This window comes from Lepisosteus platostomus, chromosome 3, assembly GCF_059453375.1.
Source record: "Lepisosteus platostomus isolate fLepPlt1 chromosome 3, fLepPlt1.hap1, whole genome shotgun sequence".
Classification (NCBI taxonomy): Eukaryota; Metazoa; Chordata; class Actinopteri; order Semionotiformes; family Lepisosteidae; genus Lepisosteus; species Lepisosteus platostomus.
In genome coordinates, this window is record NC_142613.1 from 75,276,131 (window position 1) to 75,297,459 (window position 21,329).

Below are 21,329 nucleotides of genomic sequence, written 5' to 3' on the forward strand. Positions count from 1 at the left end.
GGCTGCGTGTCCCCTCCGATGTTCAGCGTTCAGGGTTTTTTTACAACCTGCCGTGTTACGGCAATTGTCCACCAGCTTTTCAGGACCTTCTTGTGAGAAGGCGATTCCAATTGCCTGCGCTAATCTATCCGCCGCTGTCTCAGGTCACGCCGTTTGCCTGCGGTTGAAGAAAGACAGAAAATGAAAGTGCGTAAGAGATTAGACCAATTTTCAAACCCTACTGTAAGTTTGTAAAATTGAATCATTCTCCTGCCGCTTAGACTCCAGCAGGATTTAGAAAGCAGTCGCAGAAAAGTCCAGAGCTGAATGTCCCAGAGAGGGCTGGCATATATATTAAGACAGTCACTGGCCGTGGTCTTAATCACAAGATCACACGCGCACAGAAAAGACACCGCAGTGGTATTCAGACATCTGGTGCTGAACCTCTGCCTCTGGTCACTGAATTGTGCTGGGAAGTCAGCACGAGTATTTCTGATCTGAAGCATTCTGAAAAGATTCTTTCACATAATGAATTGAACCCCCGATTAAAGCATAAGCAGATGTCCTTCACAGGATCTCTGCAGTGCAGCGCGAGAACCAACCAGCCAGTTTTTTCTCTTGTCCAGATTGCCGACGTACAGCAGATCAGGCAAATGCAGTTCAGATTTCTTTTTGCCATCCTTTGCTGCTCAGTGTTGTGGTGCTTATGTTCAAGTAAAGATCTCGGTACTTCAAAGGCCAGTGTGGTTTAAATTTTACAGGATGCCCACAGTCAGAACTCCAAATGATCCCTGTTGGTTCTTCTTCCACTCTGTGTATTGGAGACACTTGGCTGATCAGCTTGGGGAAGTCCTGTGGTATGAATATCCATTCGTATTGTTTGCACCAACAAAATCTCATTATGTGTAGTGGTCACATTTTACAGGATCCCATCAAAGAGAAATTCTGAATCATCAGCTCCCCTCCGTCTCATTGTGTTCTCCTGACGATTGTCTCCTGTCTTCAAGGGACCTGGGGACGTTAGATTTTAATGATGCTGTCATGGATCATGGACAGGAAAATAGTCTGATAAATAGCAAGCCACGTGCTCAGAAAAGAACGAGAAAACAACATTAGAAAGCGAGATGCACGTTGTCGCCTGTTTCAACACCGTACCCAATGACTGCATCTGTCTTCGAAGGGGAAAGGTCGTTAATGCCTCAGTAGGGAAGGTTTAATGAATGAACTATGGAATAACAGCGTTACAAAAACAAGCCTGTGACACAGCCTAAGAGATGGCTTCAGCTGCTGGTGCTTCTTCGGTGTTGTGTGCAGATAGCGGGCGTTGGCGTGCGGGTAGCAAAATTAAACTATAAATACAGAATTGAAAACATTGTGCAAGAAGAGACTGCTGGTGAAAAAGACTGGAGGGTTTATGTTGACACAACAAGTTTGTCTTCCAGACAGTGCGGGGAAGCAATTAAATAGGCGAATGCTAGGCTGTTCAATTAAAAGCACAGAATATAAATCAAGAGAGGTTATGATAACATTATATGACACCCTAGTAAGAATATTGTGTACAGTGGCCACCACAGTATAGAAAAGACATTGCAGCTCTGCAATGTCCGGAGAAGAGCAGCCAGATACATTACTAGGTAAAAAGGAGTGTCTGACACTTAGAGACAGAGAAGACTAAGAGTGGACCCGATCCTAATGTTCCTAAATATATCCTCAAAGACCTTCACAAGTCAACCCGATGGACTTCTTCAGAGTCAACAGTGGAACACGAACCGGAGGACACCAGTGGACACTGAGTGTTTAAATAGGAGGCACTTCTTTATGCTAAGGGTTGTGGGTGGGTGGAACAAGCAGTCAGGCCACGTTGTTGAGGCCGATACCCTGCCTTCTTTCAGGAAATGGCCAAAAAGACGCCATTGGCACCTGACTACCAAACGTGTTAGAGGGGCCAGACATGCTGGCTTTCTCTCGTTTGTAACCTTTCTGTTACTCTCGTGTTGTTTTTCGGGTTTAGCGCAGCCCTTTGTTTCAGCGCTGCAGAGTCCTGTGAGAGCTGTGCGTGGCTCCTTGTTTTGCTCACTCCTCTTTTGGATGTGTTCCCCCCAGTGAGCTGTTTACAATTGCTGGCCTGTCTAATGAGCAGTGGCCTGTTTCCAGCACTTGTTCAAGCTGAAAGAGCAAGAAGGAGAATTACGTTCCACACCGAATTAATCAAAAGCCTTTGAAAAGAACTGCAGAAGATGAAATTGTTCGGAAGACTGTGCATGTACAGTACTAACCTGAATGAGGCAGCCTCTCTCATTCAACTGTAAACCACTTTACGATCTTTAGTGTTTCACAACGATCAAACTGCTCTTCTCCAGTGGCAGCTTGCTTTTGTGAATGACCTTGTTGATGTTAAGGATATAACCCTTTATTATTATATTATATTATTATTGCTTTATTAGAATTCAGTAGTCATTCTAAAAAAATGAGGGGATCCATAATGTTTAGTGCCGTTGATAGTTCTGTTATTTTTGCAGTGTGTGAGTATTTTTCTCCTGTTTGACATGAGCAGTAAAAAACGACACAGTAGTTGAATGTTTGCCTGTGTTAAGAGAATGCGTCTTTGCACTGAAGTGGTTTCGTGTGCTGGAGTATGAGTTCCTGCGTCAAGTCAGGCTAGTAATGTTGCTGTCAAAGGTATGTTGTGACAATTTATTTAACATGGTGCTTTTTCTGATCTTGCATCCAGAAATAAATTGATTGACTATTTCTGTGTGTAATTGTGTGAAGAGTGCAGCAAAACTTTTTTAAAAAAATCAAATATTATGGGAAAAGATGCTCTATCAGATTTGGTCATGATAAATGGTCAAAAGCTGCATCACATACAGCTTCTTTTTCCGAAAGGTAAGTTCTACAGTTACAGACCGTGGCACAGTGGTTAGTGAGCATGGCTTCCTCCCATCGATCAGGCCCTGGGTTCAGTTCCTGGGCTGCTGTCTGTGTGGAGTTTGTATGTTCTCCTCTGGTTCGCTTGGTTTCCCCTGGGCGCTCCAGTTCCCCCCTCCCTACACAGTCCAAAGACATGCTGGTAGGTGAATTGGCTTCTGGGAACATTGGCCTTGTTCCCATTGCCTGCTGGGATAGGCTCCAGCTGCCCTGCTGTATCAGTTTAAGCTGTTAGACAATGGATGGAAATGCTCCTGTCATCAAAACATGAGCTCATTGGTACCCTGTTCCATACTTACCAGAAAAAAAAAATCTGACTGTACTGTTAAACAAGATTTGATTGCAACATCTTAATTTCACAAATCACCTTGGAGGTATGTTTTTGAGGTGCATGCTTAAGCCGTGTCTTTTAATTTATGGCACATGTTTCATACAAATAATATATTTCACCAGGTGTTAATTTTGCATATTTATTAGTAGTCGCAGCTCTATGAAAAATGTGTTGCTGTAGAATGAATGGTGGAATAAAGAAATTTGTAAATTGTAGAATAAATTGCGTAGAATAATTTTTTACAGTATGTTCTGTATCTACTGTCAAGTACAATAGGGAAACAGAGCAATAACATACATTTTATTGTCTTTTCCAGTTCTGTCTTGTTGCGTATATGTAGTTTAATTAAAATAAGTGTCTTCTTCTGTTTAAATGTCTTCTTGTATAACGTTTTCTTTAAGGCAGTGTTGCTTAGTAAAGGGGTGTGCTTCATTTCATACTTAATTCCAAAAATAGTAAAAGAAAGTCAGTTTGATTTATTTACAGCCCAGTTTTTCTCTTGCAGTCTTGTAAGCAGGTAGTGAAGCTTCATATGGCGAGAAGTTCACGTTCGCCTGCTTGTTTGGAGGACGTGATCTCACTGTTGGCACTTTCCCTTTTTCAGCTGCTCCGAGAGCTGAAGCACCCTAATGTGATCGCACTGCAGAAGGTCTTCCTGTCTCACAGCGACAGGAAGGTCTGGCTTCTCTTCGACTATGCAGAGCACGATTTGTGGGTATGTCAGAAAAAGTTAGCCAGGTGTGGCACCCTGTTCATTCTGAATAATATGCGATATGGGAACAGAGCAGAGCATTTTCACACGAGTCATGCCTGGGCTCAGACGTTGTGATTTGGCACACACACCTACTCTTCTACAAACCCACGTCATCTAAACACTCATTCAGGAGACTTAGCTAACCACACCTTATGAGTAAATATTGCCAGTCCTTGATGTTTCTGAAACAAAAAAGAAGAAACAGTTATATAAATCACTCGTATAATCTAATTACTTAAGGACTTTAATGTCTCTGTATGCACCTGAGTGCGTATATTTGTCATCTGTAATTGCGGTATACGATTTAATTCTTAATTACCCACAACGCATAGAAATAATTGTGGTTTCTGTTCTTAATTACCCGCAAAAGCCGTAATTGTAGCTTAGACAACTTCATTATCATTTGGAGAATTTGTCGAAATGATTGAAGTCTCCTGAATTCTAAAAATAAATATTGTCCCTTATTTTAAATGAAAAATAATGGGGTATTCCTGTTGGACAGCTGTACCTTATCCAGAAACTTTAAGCAGTGTCTTTAATGTCTCTTTCTTTCCTCGCAGCATATTATAAAGTTTCACCGCGCCTCCAAGGCCAATAAGAAGCCCATGCAGTTGCCCAGGGGGATGGTGAAATCACTGCTTTATCAGATTCTCGACGGGATTCATTATCTTCACGCGAACTGGGTGCTTCACAGAGACCTCGTAAGTAGCGCCTTTCCCAGCTCTCGTGAGGAACTCCCAGAACCAGTAACTGGGCTTCGTCAGTCGTGTGGCGTACCTGTACACCCCCGCACTGTGAGGAGTGGCACGGACTGCACGTGGGCTTCCTTCGCTTCACGGTGGCGTTCACCACCTGTCAGGGCCGAGGGGTACCGGTGTGCACGTCCTCCAGGACTCCAGGAAGGCTAAGGATTAGTCCCTTTAATTTTGTTGACAGGCATTCTTCTGCAAAACCACCAAATGTTAAATCTATGATACACGCTTATAGACAGTTCCCCCAACATTCCTGTCTGTATTTACTGGGACACTACCTAAATGGTGGTAGTTAATGGAAAGACACACAACAGAAAAATCGCAGGGGTTTTGTTGTGGTGTGTCAGCGACAGATCTGGACGTGTTGGTCAGACAGAAGTTCATTTTTTGCCTGTCTTCAGTGGCAGTGCAAGGCTCAGACTGCATTGTTGGTCTTGACCTTGAGAAGCACTCTCACCTCCCGTTACAGTCCCGTGAGATGGCCTTCCTTTCATTTTCCCACACTGCTCTCCAGGGGAAAGCTGTTTTTCACCTGCTCTGTCCTTTCCACTGTCGTCACATCTGCCTTTCAGCGCAGAGTGAGAGTGCGAGGGCTCAGATTGTGTAAATGTCCCCCTTTTCCGCTTAATATCTCATTGTTTGACAGCGCCATATGTTTCATTTAGGGAATTTCCTATTTAAAAGCACCGATCGCTCCTGCGTCTCAGCTCACAATGGCCACGCCTGTATGAGAATGAGGTAGGCCTGAGGATCTGGGACATTCGCCCAGAAAGCTGCAGGAGGCACAGTGCTGGTGAGGTAGCCTGGCCCAGGAACTCACCCCCTTCAGCTGGCTGAGCCGGGCAGGAGCCCACTGACCTTAAAATATGTGTTTGCACACTCGCCAAAGAGTGGGTAGATTGGAGGCTTAGAGACATGTACGCTCTGCATCCGATCCACAGGATTACTGAAACAGTTTTCTTGGCTGGGAAGAGGTGACTGCATGCAGCAAACACCATGTTGTTTAGACTGAAATATCAATTGAAAATGTTTTCCTAACTAAAGATGATCATGCATACCTGATATCTTAAGGCATCTTCTTCCTTTGCTTTCTGTGTGTGGTGTGATGTGGTGTGTGGTCTGTGAGTCTGTGTGGTATGCCAGGGCTAAAATGTCTGCTTCCTGTTGTTTGCATTACACAAATTAGATGGGTTAAAAATCTCCTGCCAGCTTTATCGTAAGCGAACTAGTTTAATCTCTGTGCTGCCTTTTCTTATCTCCAACCACAGAAATGCCTTTGTGCTCAACCATAGCAACTGGAAAGTAACAAAAATGTAGTTATCTTTGTGTGTGCATCTTCACCCTCCACTTCGTGTGTGTCCCCGATCTCCGAGTGCTTTCGCCATGGTCTGCATGGAGATGAAAAACGAATAAGCTGCCCTTATGTGTATTTGCGTTATCACTCATTTGAATCGAGTGATGACTTCATCCAATGCAATTTGCAGCTTGTGCTGAATTGTGGAGCTGGGAGATGTGGGATTCGTACTTGTTTGCACACACAGACATGACTTCACCCCCCAAGCTGCTCCTCTCAGCCCGGCTCTGACAAGTGCTGGTGTTTGCTCAGTTTATCAGCTTCAGGAGCTCTTGGCCAGGGGTGCTTGAGGAGTCCCAGCCATAGTGGCTGAGGATGTAGCGCCGACTTCAGCTGGCTGTTCAATGACCAGACAGCTTCTCTAGGGCTCTACCGGCTGAACCACTGGAGCTCTGTTTTTTAAAATGTAGTTATCATTGTTCGATTTTTCATTACTCCGAGTCAGAAGGTGCACCATACGGAGGAAAACTCCTAAGTGTTGGAGACAGTGTGGAAACCAAGTTGATCATTGGCATATATTCTGGAACTGCCCTAAAATAAGGCTTTTCTAGAAAGAATTACATGAGGCCCTGGAAACTATATTTGAAAGGAATGTACCCCTTACATTTGAGGCTTTATATTTTGGTAAACTGGATTTTGATTGGAGGGGAGTTGGTGAATATTTGTTTGGAATCCTTATATCAGCAGGGAAGAAAGCTATAACAAGAAAGTGGCTTCTCCCAGATCTACCAACAATGAATGATTGGATTGAATTAATAAAGAAAACATATATAATGGAAAAAATAACATTTTCACTAAAATTACAAATGAAAAAAAATGTCAAATATTGGTCTAGATGGGTTCAGTACATTAAACCTTTAAGGTCAGATTTTGTTGAGATACAAAATAGCTGAAATTGAATAAGATACATTTATATAGTCTCCTCCCTTTTCATATTCATAAACGTATACATCTTCCTTCTTTTGAATGGATATAGTTTTGTTAAAAAGTTATATAATTGTAAAAAAATAGGGGAACAAACAGGAATTTGTGCCTGTGATGTAAGGCTGAATAATGGTTGTTCATATGTAAAATGGTTGTGTTTTGTTCTCTAAATTAAAAAAGAAAATGTAGCGATCATGGCAGAAGCTTCCTATTGTAAGAGCGCCGCTTGTCACAGTCAGGGCGGCTGCAGCCTGGAGCCTAGTCCAGACAGGTGGGGTCAAAGTGCCAACAAGGGCACAAGACTGCCCTCACCCTGGACAGGACATGAAACAAGCAGCAGCTTACTCTTTCCTTTTTTTTAAAACAGATTTTAGAATTGCACGCTAAGCTGACGTTGTTGTTTTTTTCCTCCTGCACATTCAGGTGAAATGCGGATGAGTGCAAGGCATGAAGGCACAGTAGCAGCATCTGAATAATTGTTATCGGTGCCGCCAGCCGTGGGCATTAATTATTTACCCCCACAGTAAATCAACACCTGTTTCTTTTATCCGCAAAGAAAACAAGCGCTAAAGCTGTCAAGTGTCAGTTACATGTTCCAGGCTCTTAATTTATATGCGAGCCTTACAGCCAGCTTAGACGTTTCTTCTTGGTTGGGGAAATGTGATCATTTTCTGAAAAAACGAATGGTGAATTTAGTCAGGTGGGAAGTGTGAATATATTGTTTGTGTGATAATCTGGGACCTAGGCAGCGGAAGCCAGGAAGTGGAAGACGGGTACAATCAGTATACATGTATATGAAATGCGTACAGTCTGTGGGAGCAGTTTATGGATTAGGATTAGATTTTATAGTTGTGCTGCCTTTGGTCAGTTTGGATCTGAAAAAGGTGACATTAGTGTCACCGTGGTAATGCCTTTATTGATAGCCCTCTGGTGAAGAGCGGCTGCCGTGTCGCTGTCAAGTTATCCTCCCTGAAGTTATCAACAGGAAGGAGATAAAATAGTGCCCAAAGTATTTTGGGCCTTAACAAACAAAAGCCATGAGTTAAACACCTTTCACCGTTTTCCTTCATAGTTTCAAATAATGTTCCTCCCCTTAAAGCCCTTATTACCACCTCAGGTGAAAAAGTGAGCCACATTGCTTACTTCTCAGCGTTCTTGTTTTCGGATCCTGTCATTTGTTGTTTCTTTTCGTGCAGAAGCATCAACAGCTCGTGCTGTCTGAGCATACAGATATCTGAAAGAGTTCCTGTATTAAAACCTGTGGCGCTGGTCATGCTTGAGAATGGTTACAGTGCATATAGAAGCACAGATACATTTTTGACAATCAATCCTCAAGAAAATCCGTTTTTGAGAAAAAATCTAAATCAAAATAAGAAAGGGAGTTGGAACTGAAAAATGCAGTTGAAAAAAGTTGAAAAGGGGTTGTTTGTACCAATCACTCTAGCATTCCCCTGCAATTTTAATATTTGCATAATCATAATAGTTTGAATGCATTTTGAAGCTTTGCCCTGAGGAAGACATTTTCGCAAGTCAATCAGGTTTGCAAACAATGAAATAAAGATGTTTTATCAGTATCACGTCTGTTGCATAGAGCCCCCTCTACAAATGTGCGTGTACATACTGTAATAGTAATAATATAACTATTTAATATTATAAATAGTAACTATTTAATAGTACAGCCTGTCACTCTCAAGCATTTTAATGGTCTGAGTGCTGTTTTTATAACTAATAAAATACTAATGTTGTTGTATCTGTTCTGTGTTGTGTTTTGCATCGCTCGCTGTTTAAATTCACCCTCTGGGGAATGAGTGAAGTATCTGTAATTAAATTTAACAGAATTAAAAGGTTATTCTACTGAGATTTAATATTTCTGTGGGCTGTCCTGCCCCTGTAGAGATTTTTTTTCCATGTCAGTCTTTACTTTTGTTTTCTGCTTCTTTTTGGCTCGCAAAAAAGTTTCTTAATTAACAGTCAGAAGGGGGTATGTTCGGCGGTTTAAAAGTCACAGATCTTTGCAGTGGTGTTGCGGCTATGGCAGCGTGTCAGGATCCAGAAACCGTGGAGAGACTGAGATGTTTGCTGAGAGACGTTGATCAGAAGTAATCTTCTGGTTTACCCTAGTAAAGGAACTCCTCGGTAAATCATTCAGACTCATCAGTCCAGAAACACAGGAAAAAGACAGACAGGTAGGCAGAAGCAGACAGCCAAAAAGAGGCAGGACGAGTGAGGAAGAAACAGAAGTGTGTGCCGGGTGAGAGGACTGTGATCAGATCGGCCTTAAAGACCAGATTCTCGCTAAGCCCTGGAACCTTGTTTAAGAGCGCTCGCCTTCTGTGATTTAAGGACACGCCGATTTTCTTTAGAAATGCCATTTTCAATACACCCTCTCCAGGTTAGTAATGCATTTCACAAAATAGGGTCCCCCAAAAACTTTGGCGCGTCCACTTATCTTATATCCATTTATAGTAAGAGAGATTTAGCTCTTGGGTGTATTCTGTTCAATTTCAGATGTAGTTTTATCTCTCTTGTTTGTGGGTTAGACATGGTTATAAGAGTTTTTTTTTGGTTAGTCAGGAAAGTAGGCCTCTTAGTTGCCTTGTTTGTGAGTAGGATAACCAGCGTTTTGTTTGTTGTATGATGTGCATTACTTAGTCTGTGGCATTGTCATTGTTAATAAATATTTGTTTCTCCCAGTCTGTCTCATGTATTACTCTATCGCCAGAGTTGTGACAGAAAAAGAACCGGTGTGCCTCTAACTATACCAGTCACTCTGGCACATTTTGGCATGTCTTGTACAATTTGGGGTGTCATGATTAATTATCTTAATTATTAATTATCCTACCCAGTATTTCAGTTTCTTAGCCCCTATATTTGTAACAATATCTTCCAGATTAAGAAACAAATGTGCATGGTATGCATTTTCAGGTTATGCAACTGGAGTTATAATTATGGGTGCTGATACATGAGATCTTTCAGATGTCGGCTGAGGCCTGTTACACAACCCGTGTGGTATCTGTCCACTCAGGGCGGCCACTCTGACCATGAGGCGATGAGGCCCACAGACAGCTGACTCAGAAGTGTTAGCGTTTTCAAGGCCTCAGGTTGTTGGTGATAGGCTATTCCAGCAAGAGAAACCCCATTGCATTCTGTAAGCCAGAAAAGGAACAAGCATGTTCTTGAGACCAATGTGGACAAAATGTGTGACCAATGTTTGAAGAAATAAATACTGGTGATCTGAATTAACCAGTAAATGTTCTTTAGCTACCGTCATAAAATATTATTTATGAAGACAGTCTTTTGGCAGATGCTGCTGACATTTCTTCTGGTATGCGGGTGATGTGAGTCTCATGCTCTGAAGTCTTGAAGGGTTGAGGGTACGAATGAAAAATATGAAAAAGCAGTGTCAAGACGGGTTCAGTTCCAGGCCGGGGGTGCTGTCTGTGTGGAGTTTGCATGTTCTTCCTGTGTTCCCATGGGTTATCTCCAGGTGCTCCAGTTTCTTCCTACAGTCCAAAAATATGCAGGTAGTTTAATTGGCTTCTGGGGAAACTGTCCCTGGTGTCTGTGTGTGTGCCCTGTGATGGACTGGCGTCCTGTCCACGGTGTACCCTGCCTGGTGCACGTTGTTTGCCAGGATAGGCTCCGGCTTCCCCCACGACCCTGAATTGGATGAAGCAGTGAGAAATGGATGGATGGAGTGTAAAACAGATGCTTGTCAATTAAAGCAGATTGTGGTGACCTCTGGGGTCATTAGTAATTTCAGCAGGCAGGGGCCTGGGACCCCTGCAGAGAAAAAAGAGGATGAGGAAGGCACTGATGCCTTTGAACTGTCTTGCCAGTTTAGTCTGGGATTCATGCCCTGTCCCGAGCAGAAAACCAGCAAAGCTTCACCTCCAGAGCAAGTCAGGTCTTAAAGTTTAAGCACACATACTATAGATATGTGATCAGAACATTTTGTGTCAACCTGTAGTCAATGAAAAGACCTTTCATGAGGTCGCCAAGAAATCAGAACAATGTGCACTTACACATTTAAACAATGGATATTACCTAAAAATATGTTTTGCCTGTTCGTGATCTGAATATGCGTTAATATCAGCAATATTTCAATAACTCCCAAAACATTGTTTTTAATGAAAGGCTATCTAACACATAAAACTTCTTTAGACTAGTAGAATCATACTTTATTTGGAATATTGGTCTCAAAAAGAAAGGAGGCTTTTAGCATTGGGACATTAGTTTATTGTGCTTTTTAAAACGTCGTCTCAAAGTAATTTGTTGTTTTTAGCTGGTTGCCGTGATGTCTTATCATAATCCTTTCCCTTCCTGCCTTGAATAGCCCTTTCAATACCCGGCCTGATTTTTGTTAAACAGATCTGATCATTTATCAAGGTTCCTTTATTGTAAACATTCTGCCTTCTCTTCCTGCGATTGTGGCTCTGTATGAGTTTCACATGTAAGTCAAAGGGCCTCTGAAATGTGTACTTTCTCTTTTTAAGCTTGCCTTTTATGTTTGGAAGGTCATTCAAAGTGACTTAATTAGAAGGGTCAGCTGAACATGCACTTTATACTCCAAAATAAATGTAATTAATTTTCCGCGTTTGGGGAAACAAGCCTTTATCAGCTTGTCCTGAAGAAGGTTTGTTGCCAAAATGCTGATAATTTATTTTGGAGTGTAGTGTGTGCATTGAGCCAGTTCTGCTATCTATACTGTTTTTGTTCTATACTGTGATTTCTGAGTGTGTGTTCTTTTTCTCTCTTCTTGTGTTCAAAGTGATTACCTTCCCCAACAGGTTCGGTCTGTGTATTTCTTATGGTGTCGTGTGTGCAATTCTGGGGATTGCGGAAAAAAAAGTAGGATGTTGAACAACTGCCACCACAGGTTCATTATTTGAAAGTATTCCTATCGGTGCTTTTGTTGCATAAAACCAGCTGTGCACTTGTGGCTTCCTGTGTCATGCAAGTCGATCAGTCAGGTGTAAGTGAATTAGGGCAGGTCTGGAACAGGAAGGCATGCCTGCGAATATCATTATCACATATGTTGCCACTCTGGATAGGCCATTTCACTAAAGAGGAAACAGCTTGCATTCATCCAGGCACAGAGGGGATCTTTTATATGTCATAAGAGGAATAAGGAGTCCCTGCTCCCTGCTGGAGAAAAATCATGACTGGACATCAGATATTCATCAGACATCAGATATTCTCTTTGTACTACTTATGTCCGAGAGCTAGCTAAATAGCATTTCGTTATACCATATACCATGTATATGAGTGTAATGACAATAAACTTGAAACTTGAAACTTGAACACGCTTTGCAAGGGCGTTCTCAGTGCCACTGAACAGAGGTTGGTTAAGGAGGGTTGTTCTCTCCAAACGGAATATCTTCCATCTTTCCACAAAACACAGCGCAGATAGAAAAACCGGCTCCTTTTAAATCCTGGAAAGAATCATTTTTGCTTAAAAGTTGATCGGCAGAAGCATCGGCTGGTTCTCGGTGACACGTCCTGTCGTTTCTTTCTCGCGTGCGGCGCTGTTTCGGATGTGTCGGCCTGAAGGCCGCAGTGCTGCTTGTCATGTCTGCAGGGCTGGACTGATTGTTCTGCGCGAAGGCGGAGCGGCGGCCTTCAGTCAACGTGGGGAAGTAGATCGTCTCTTCTGTGCGCCGCGGCCGCTGCGGCCGGGCGGGATGAGAGCACGTGACTGGCGCGCGGGTGCCAGCGGCGCCAGCGGCCCGGGCTGCCCGTGCTGAGTGGGGGGATACGCCATCGACCGGCTCTGGCAGGCCGGCCTGTTGAGCGAGGGGGAGGGCCGGCCCCCAGCACCTCTGGGCTCGCTGTCATTGTGGGCGATTTTGCCAACAAAGAGCCGAGCCGGCCACTGGTATCGGCGTGTCAGTGTTTTACCAGTTTTCTCTTACACACGCTGTTCCAAGCGGCCTGTGGGTCCGCTGATGCTGTTATGTAACAAACCCCGACCTCCTTGGCATCCCATGTGCTCTGTAGTAACTCGCCTGCTCCTCTGAGCTCACAGCAGATGAAAGCTCACATGATGCTCGGGGAACGTGCTCCTCTTGAGGGGGCTGAGGCAGGGCGTTCGGGGGGGGGGGGGGTAGACCTCATGGCACATCATGAATGACCTCAGGGTGACGGCACAGCCCAACCCGGATTTTATGAAGTGCTATAGCCGACTGAAGCACAGCAGCATCCACCAGAATCCAGAATCGTCTGTCAGAAGGGCACAGCCCGGCAGCGTGCGAGAACGGACAGTGTCGGGGAAAGTTACTTTAAAAGGCAGTCCATTACAGCTGCAAGTTACATGTATAAGGCATTACTTTTTAAAGTTAATGGGGGGGGGGAATATTATTAAAAGTTAGAACTTTTTCACGTAGTTTGTGCACAATTACTGGCTCTACTGACATCAGACAGGCATTAGCTAGTAAAAGGCATTTTCCCCAGTTTAGAAAAGCAATGGATAATGTTTGAAAATGAAATTTCTCCAACAATACTGAAGTGAACTATAGATGTATCAATGTGGAAGACATCATTAGAAACATGGAAAGGGAAAAGGGAAGTGATGTTATTAGGTGGCATTAAGTGATAGTGCAATTTTACCACAATTGTTTCTATTCTTATTCAAACCATCCATTGAATTTTTTATATATATACACTATTTAAGGTCTCCTAGCAAGGAGGGTGGGAGTTCCTAAAATATTGCAAGCTTTTTAAAACTCATTGTCAGTGTTTCAGCTCTGAAGAATGCATTTTTTGTCTAACTTCTGAAATTCACTGTCTGAGAAGTTCATTTTGCAGGAGCTCAGGACACCAACAGCAAAGTTCCTGGCTATTCCCACAGTAACCCGGTTTAGTCTCGAAGCTGTTGTATTAAGAGTGAGCTGCGTTCGCCTGTTGGTTCTTTGGCTTTCTTACTGACAGCCTGTTGGGTGTTAATACTCGTGGCTTAAAAACCTCAGCTGCACAAAACCTGATGTCCATTCAGGTGTTCAATGTACAGCACCTCTGTATCACACTGAATTAGGGAGAAAATCCCATGAATCACCCGAAGGAAAACTTTCATTCCTGACTGTAGGCTCCCCCCTTTCTTCCATGAAAGACTCCTCTGCTCACAAAGGCTCGGGCACCACGTTTGTGTGCGCTGCACCACCTGCAAGAGCAGACTCTCTGAAGCGCAGTAAAGCCTGGTGCCTCATACATTTGCATCATGCAGCTCGTTAGTAGGGCCGTTCCCATAGTAACAGTCCCTGCTCCGAGAGGAAGATGAGTAGGAGGCGACATGCGGGATCACAGACAGAACACGGTGTCTGACAGGGAGTGTCCTGAAATGGAAGAAGGCCAGAGTCTCCTACATTTTGCATTGTTGAGTTTTTTCAGTGCAGAGTGGCACTATTAATCCTCAGTGCTCAGTGTGTAGGGGGGGAAAGGTATGTAGCGTAAATAGACTGAAACTAATTTTTATGTCCTTGGTAAAAATCTTTTGTGCATCCTGACTGTCACTGGACAGTGTTCCATAAATCCAGGATTACATTGACAGTCTCCTTCCAAATGTTCTTTAAATATTTGTTGCCATATGCCTTAGGGTCTCTCTCTCTCTGAATTTCAGAGCTGTATTGATTATTTTACACATTGGACAGTATACAAATTGACTACAACTACAGTATATCACCCTGAAGCTGACAGCTGGCTGCCCATTGAAGCTCCGCAGTGTGAGCCTGGTCAGTACCTAGATCGGAGATTCCTGGGAAAACCTAAGGCTGCTGCTGGAAGAGGTGTTAATGGGGCCAGCAGGGGGTGCTCACCCTGCAGTCTGTGTGTGTCCTAATGCCCCAGTATAGTGGATGGGGACACTATACTGTAAAAACAAAGGCTCCATCTTCCAGATAAGATGTTAAACCGAGGTCCTGACTCTCTGTGGTCATGCACCTGCGATGTCCCTGGGAGGTGTCTGTAGGAAGGACCTGTTGTGGCTCAGCCAGGAAACCAGGGTGGTCAGTCGCTGAGCCAGAATGGTGACTGACAGCCCAGAAACAGAGTACAGCTGTAGACAGGGATAATTATATCAACCCAATTGAACAGAGCAGGGCTGTCTTTCCCAGGAAAGGGCCAGCAGAGAGGGAGAGAAAACGTACAGAGGGCAGACTTAACAACTTGCTATTATATGTCTGATTCCAGACAGGGCTGAAGCTTATTAATGTAAAGATAGGCCAATTCATAAGAAAGCAATCTGACACAATGGATCAATCTTCGTGTAGCTGGAAACTTTGTCATTCTTAGTTTGTCATCTGACTGGGAGGAAACTAACTCCAGGGGAAAACCCCGTGTTGAACATGCAAACTCGATACAGAAGGTTTCCCAATATTGAACCCAGCACTCAAGAGCTGCGAGACAGTGCTCACCTACATGACATTCTGTCACCATAGCTTTTCTCACTTCTTAAGAAGTGTCACTTTAAGATCACTGCTACATGAGACATTTGACACACAGATAATCTAGTAATTATCTGTACATCTGGCATATAATGTTTATTTGAGCCATTATACCTCATTTGATGGTTTCAGTTCATAAAGGATGGCATTTCAGGCTGAGATTACATTAAAAAAAATCAGTGACTGTTTTCTGTCTTATTCCCGGGCTAAATGTTTGTGTTGTCTTCAGCTGTAATCCAATTCAGTGGTTCACTTCTGTTGTAACATCAAGAATGGGAGAGGCTGTGTAGCAGCAGAAGAAAAGAGAGTATTTGCCCTCATTCTGTAGTAACCATTATGATAAATTACTATTTTAATATACGGTATAAATGTCTGTGCTTTGTTGAGCTGCACCATTAAGTTCTGCGTCAGCCCTTGGCACAGTATGTTCCCGCTTCTGGGTGAGCACGAACGACTCTGGGCTGCTGGTGGCCCTGGGGTCACCTGCATGTGACCTTTCCTCATCGGCCAGCTCTGCAAGATGTTGGACCAAAGCAGGCTGCACATGTTGTGTTCATGCCTCCGTAACACAGGCCTGTGTGGAAGTGGACGAAGTGTTCATTTTTAGGGGCCTCTTGTCCTTCAGCTGAAATCAAATGGTTGTCATTCTCATAAATAGAAAAAATATTTTTTTTCCCCTGCCTTTTGGAATATCCACGCTTCTTTGTCTCTGCTTACTGTATTCAGACTTTGGAAGAATGTTAAACTACAAGTTAATCTCTCACCGTGTCTCACACGGTGTGCAGTGCAAAAACAATTGTCCTCCGGATGTAAATGGAGTGTGTCTGTGTGCCGGGAACGTGCTGCGCAGTGGGCAAGCTGGGGGACTGGCTGCTTCTGGGAGAGGAACTCTCAGTGTCTAAGACACCTTCTCCTTTCCCTTTCAGAAGCCAGCCAACATCCTGGTAATGGGCGAGGGGCCAGAGAGAGGAAGAGTGAAAATCGGTAAGTAAAGCAAGATGAGTTTCCCCCTTTGCCCTGTGTAACCTCCGCTCAAAGCACAAACAAGTGGCTAATGAAAATCCAGCAGATACTGTGCCACAACGTCGCTCGGAACCGGCTTACAGGTCTCCTCGGGAAGAACGTTTTGAGGACATTTGCCAATCAAGCTCGTTGTGGGAACTGATCTGAGAATCGTCTCCAGCCTTTTCTGGAAGGAAGTCAGTCTCAGCATGTCCCCGGGTAGCGTGTTCAGGACTCTCGCAGACCTGCACGTATAGAGGCACCTCCTGGCACCAGACACATCCACTGCCCCTTAGATTCCTCGCGGCCTCCTGGTCTCACTGCTGTTAGACCGAGGTTAGACCGTGTCGTGTGTAACATCGCACTTAACACCATTCAGGTGACCTTGCAGTCCTTGACTAACTCCGCTGCTCCGGCGTGAGTTTTTATACCATGTTTACCGTGTCAGAGTAGCGAGATTATCGCGGCTTCCTGGCAGTGACTGTGCAGTTAGAAGGTATTAAACCAGCTGGCAAACCTGTCCCCAGGCCCTGCCAAGAATCTGCAATCAAGACCTGGAGCCGAGTTACAGCACAGGACGTGAATGCTAGTTCAGATAATGTTGAGAGAGTTTCCATTTTATTGTCAAACAGCCTCTTCACTCGTATTGCTTTTGATGAACATGGGTTAGGAATTTGTAAGTGTTTCATGGTGTGCAGTATCCTGTGGAAGATATTCAATCATTCTTGTGCTTATGAAGCAGTGTTTTGCAAAAGGTTGCCAACACTGAAGGTCACATTACTTATCTGAGTTAGGTTACACCCTTGTTTTTTTGGGTGTCACTGCCCAAATTAATTTTTAATTAAGTTTTAAAACACGACTTTTACAAAAGTGCCATGGTGCAAGACCCCTGCTGGTGGATACTGTGTACCCGTGAAGGATTAAGGGAGCAAACCTTTTTCACTCTGGAAAAATGAATTCCTGTTTAAATGTTTAAGGCAGGGGGGAGACAAATCTTCACCAGAGCAAACAGGTTTAAAGTTAATCTTTAATTTTTGTTTTATCAGCAAAAGCCCTCAAAATCTGGTCAGTGCAGCTTGTTCTGACCTGGCTGTGCTGGATGTCTGGTTTATGAGTTTATTTTACTGCCTTTGTTTTGATTTACGGCGCTATGGAGATGTGAGCCGAGCTCTGTGCCTGACGTGGGGCCTGACAGTGTAGAAAGGCATGCTTTCAGGGCAGGGAGAGAGTGTGTGTGTGTGTGAAGGCACAGAAAGTAAATGGACTGCCCCTGGAAGTGAGGTTATAAACAATACACAGAAACCCGACAGTGGAAGTAACCAGGGAATGTTGTGAAAGCGAATGCATAAACAATAGCTGTTACACATTGATCTGTATGAATTGTTCTTTTCTGTCTTTAACATTACCAAGACATCATGTTAACTAAAACAAACGTCACCTGGGATTTAGCAAAATGTCATGCAATGGCAAAATAGATTTGAGTTGTCAAATTGTTTTAGAGGTGTACAGCCCTGTGTTTGATTATTTTATACTTGCACAGTTTAATTTTGCCATGCCCTGCTGATGACCAGCATCTACGTTAAAATGTCTTGTGTACGTTTGGTCTAAGGCTGATTCCTTTGTTCTTGTTTCTGCGTGCAGCTGACATGGGCTTTGCAAGGCTTTTCAACTCCCCGCTCAAGCCCCTGGCGGACCTGGACCCAGTGGTGGTGACGTTCTGGTACAGAGCCCCCGAGCTCCTGCTGGGAGCGCGGCATTACACGAAGGCCATCGGTGAGCGCGCCAGGCCCGCTCTCCCGGCGCAGGGCTGGGCGGCCCGCAGAAACCACACACTCCTTCGCCGCGCCACGGAATATCAGAGGGGGCAGAATGAGATTTGTCCCGGTTTCGTCCGAAACAACATCTCGTGTTCTGCTTCCGACGCGTTGCCAATAACGGCAAAGGAGGTCGTGCGTGTTGTGGGTCACGTGCTGGTCAGGTCAGGTGTTGTCAATACCAACATTAACTCCAGCAGAAGTAATAATAATTTCAATACTTAAAATACATGCCAAAAGAGAGACTTATTTGTCTGTGATATTATTATTATTATTATTATTATTATTATTATTATTATTATTATTATTATTATTATTATTATTATTGATATTATTGCTGGCACCCATTCCTAGGACAACATACACTGTATACAGCTTCCATTGAGGTCAGAGCAGACATGCCCTGTGCTTGTCAGTATTATTTATCTGAAGGGCACAGACTGGCACAGGAGGTCTGCAGTCAGTCTTGGCATGGTGATGAGGTTGAGCTGGAGGTGGTGGCGGCCAGAGCACCCTCACTTTCCCCCAGAACGGTGACATCTGTGATTGGTCTGCAGGGAGAGATACTCTGCTCTTCCAGTCAGTGCGCTCTGTGTCATTGGCGAGAGGGGTGGAAGTCAGAGTCCTCTAGTCCTGGTTACACCCGTGCACGTGCAGGGATTATAGCAGCAAGCACGCTGATCAACAGTTAGCCAGATCCTCCCAAAGTTTTTTTTTAGGGTATTTCTCTCTTTAGGAACATTGTAACGAAGCTTACAGATGAGAGCGGGCCTTTTTGTCTGTGTCTAACTTTCTTAAATGCACAGTTTTTCATAGAAAAAGGAAGAAAATGTAGAAATTTCCCGTTAAAAAAAACCAAAGCAGGCTACACCTACTGTACCTGGCAGAATCCCCCGCAGTGATCCGCCCTCCCAAATTCGCCTCTGCTGCGCTCGGTGTCACCACTCAGCCCTCACCGATGACAGCTGCCTCGTTACCTGCTGCTGTTGTCCCCGTGCCTGAGAGCTGGGCTGGTGCTGACAGTGTGCCGCTCGCACCAGACGTGACACGGCTGTTTGGATATAAACCAGGAGGTTCTGTTTTTCTCGCCTGACTGTAAAGCCCTGTGCCTCATGCCCACAGTGTTTCGCACAGGAGATTGAAGATGAAACTTTTTCAATAAGGGCGTCCTTCTTGCCAAAACGTACATGACTCTCCTTACACTTGCTGTATACGATGCTTTTCTGGACACCCCACTCAAAGTGCTTTACAGGTAATGGGGATTCCCTTCACCCCCACCAGTGTGCAGCCTTACCTGGATGATGCGCCAGTCCGCTCCCCAGACACCAGCTCTCAGTGGGGAGGAGAGCAGAGTGATGAAGCCGGTTCGCAGACAGGAATTATTAGGAGGCCATGATGGGTAAAGGCCAGGACACCAGGGTTAACACCCTTACTCTTTCCAAGAAATGCTCTGGGATTTTCAACGACCGCAGGGAGTTAGGACCTCCATTTACATCTTGCCCCAAGGGCAACGCCTTTTTACAGTACAGAGTACCCATCACTAGGATACTTTACTATGCAGAGCAACTCCCATCTAAGACCTAGTTTGTTTCTGATCTGTCAAAGTTACTGAGGGCTACACAGGGGAATCCCTAACCACTTTCCCACCTGCCTCTCCACTCAGTTTAGATGGGCAGCTTGGTTTAGATAGTGTCAGGGTTGTATGATCCACAATCCACTTCTTAATGATTGATTTCACTGGACCGTACTTTAAGGGCTAAATAACTTTCTGATCTTGGCATCTCTGCCACTTTTGCCTGGGCCTGCTTCAAAAGCTTCTTGGTCTCCATGGTTGGTTTGCTGATGCTCCTTTACCTTATGGGTTTCCGAGTTGTGTCGTGGACTTCTGTATCTCTCAGCGGGGACTTGGCCTGAGTGCTGTCTGCTTGTGTTTAAACACCGAGGTTGAATCAATCAGAGTGAATGATTGAAGAGTGAAGATTCAGGTGATTCTTTTTCAGCTGGGCTAGTTTAGGGTTGGTGTAGCAAAGGGTTTGGAAAGTTCTGCACCCGAAACTCACATTTTTACATACGTTCAGCAGTTTTAGCTTTATCAGTTAGACCAGCTGGAGGACGTGGATACTGAAAATTATATATACAAAGTCCTGTTTGATGTTTTGATGAACTGATGCTTCTTTCTTCTCTTCTCATACTGCTTGTCTGACCTGTTTTTTAAGTTGTATGTTATTTATGGTTGTTGCAGCTGCTGTTCTTTGTATTGTGTTTTGATGATTCCTTAATGTCTTTGTGTCAGAGCATACATGCAAATAAGCATTTCATTGCATGTGTGCATCTGCTGAAAAAACTGAACTGAACTATTTGAAAGTGACAAGAGCATGAGCTCAGGTAGCAACAGAATATAAAAACTGTGCCCTGGGGATGGATCATTTTGTAAGTTAACTTCTAACAGGGTAATATCTATATGTCAAAAAAAATCCTTTCATAAAGCTCTATGTCAAAACAAACAACATTCTGTTTTATTCCCAGATAACTAAACAAATAACTTATATTGTTAACATGCAAACCTCCAAGGTCTACTTATTTGGTAGTTTTATAACGCATGTGTATTTAAAAGTCTGTTCTCCTGCTTCTGAAAAACGAGCTTGGGCTTTAACCATGTGAATGAGAAGCACGTTTGAGACACTGCAACTGATTTTGTGAAGAAGAGTTTCCTATTCTTCATCCCAAACCGATCCTTATTAATATTTCCAATCACATTGTTTACACAGTGATCACACGTCCCTGAAACACAGAATCCAAAGATGTCCTCTGTGTCAATCCAATGTGTATGCCTTTGCGTTTAATGCACTTGGATCGTATTTTGCAGTGGAGTTTGAAATTGGTATATACCCTGTACCAGTGCTGACGTTTCAGAATCGCCCTCATTCAGGTGTGTTAGCAGAAATGTAACCAACTGGACCTTCCCATGAGGAAAGAAAACACTTTTGGGCTTGACGGATAAATTGTCTTTGCCACCTGTGTCTGTTTATCTTGTATCGATCACCTGATAAGAG

The 21,329-nt window shown here is 43.9% G+C and overlaps 1 protein-coding gene across 3 annotated transcripts in view; it reads left to right on the plus strand.

Moving 5' to 3' along the window:
- The window catches only part of cdk19 (cyclin dependent kinase 19), a 77,373-nt gene that overhangs the window by 24,073 nt on the left and 31,971 nt on the right, over positions 1 to 21,329 (plus strand). For all 3 annotated transcript variants that reach the window (XM_088626830.1, XM_088626829.1, XM_088626831.1), the window contains exons 3-6: positions 3,843 to 3,953; positions 4,553 to 4,693; positions 16,387 to 16,444; positions 18,104 to 18,235. In XM_088626830.1, the coding sequence (XP_088482956.1) occupies positions 3,843 to 3,953; positions 4,553 to 4,693; positions 16,387 to 16,444; positions 18,104 to 18,235 (442 nt within the window). The remainder of the gene's footprint in view (positions 1 to 3,842; positions 3,954 to 4,552; positions 4,694 to 16,386; positions 16,445 to 18,103; positions 18,236 to 21,329) is intronic.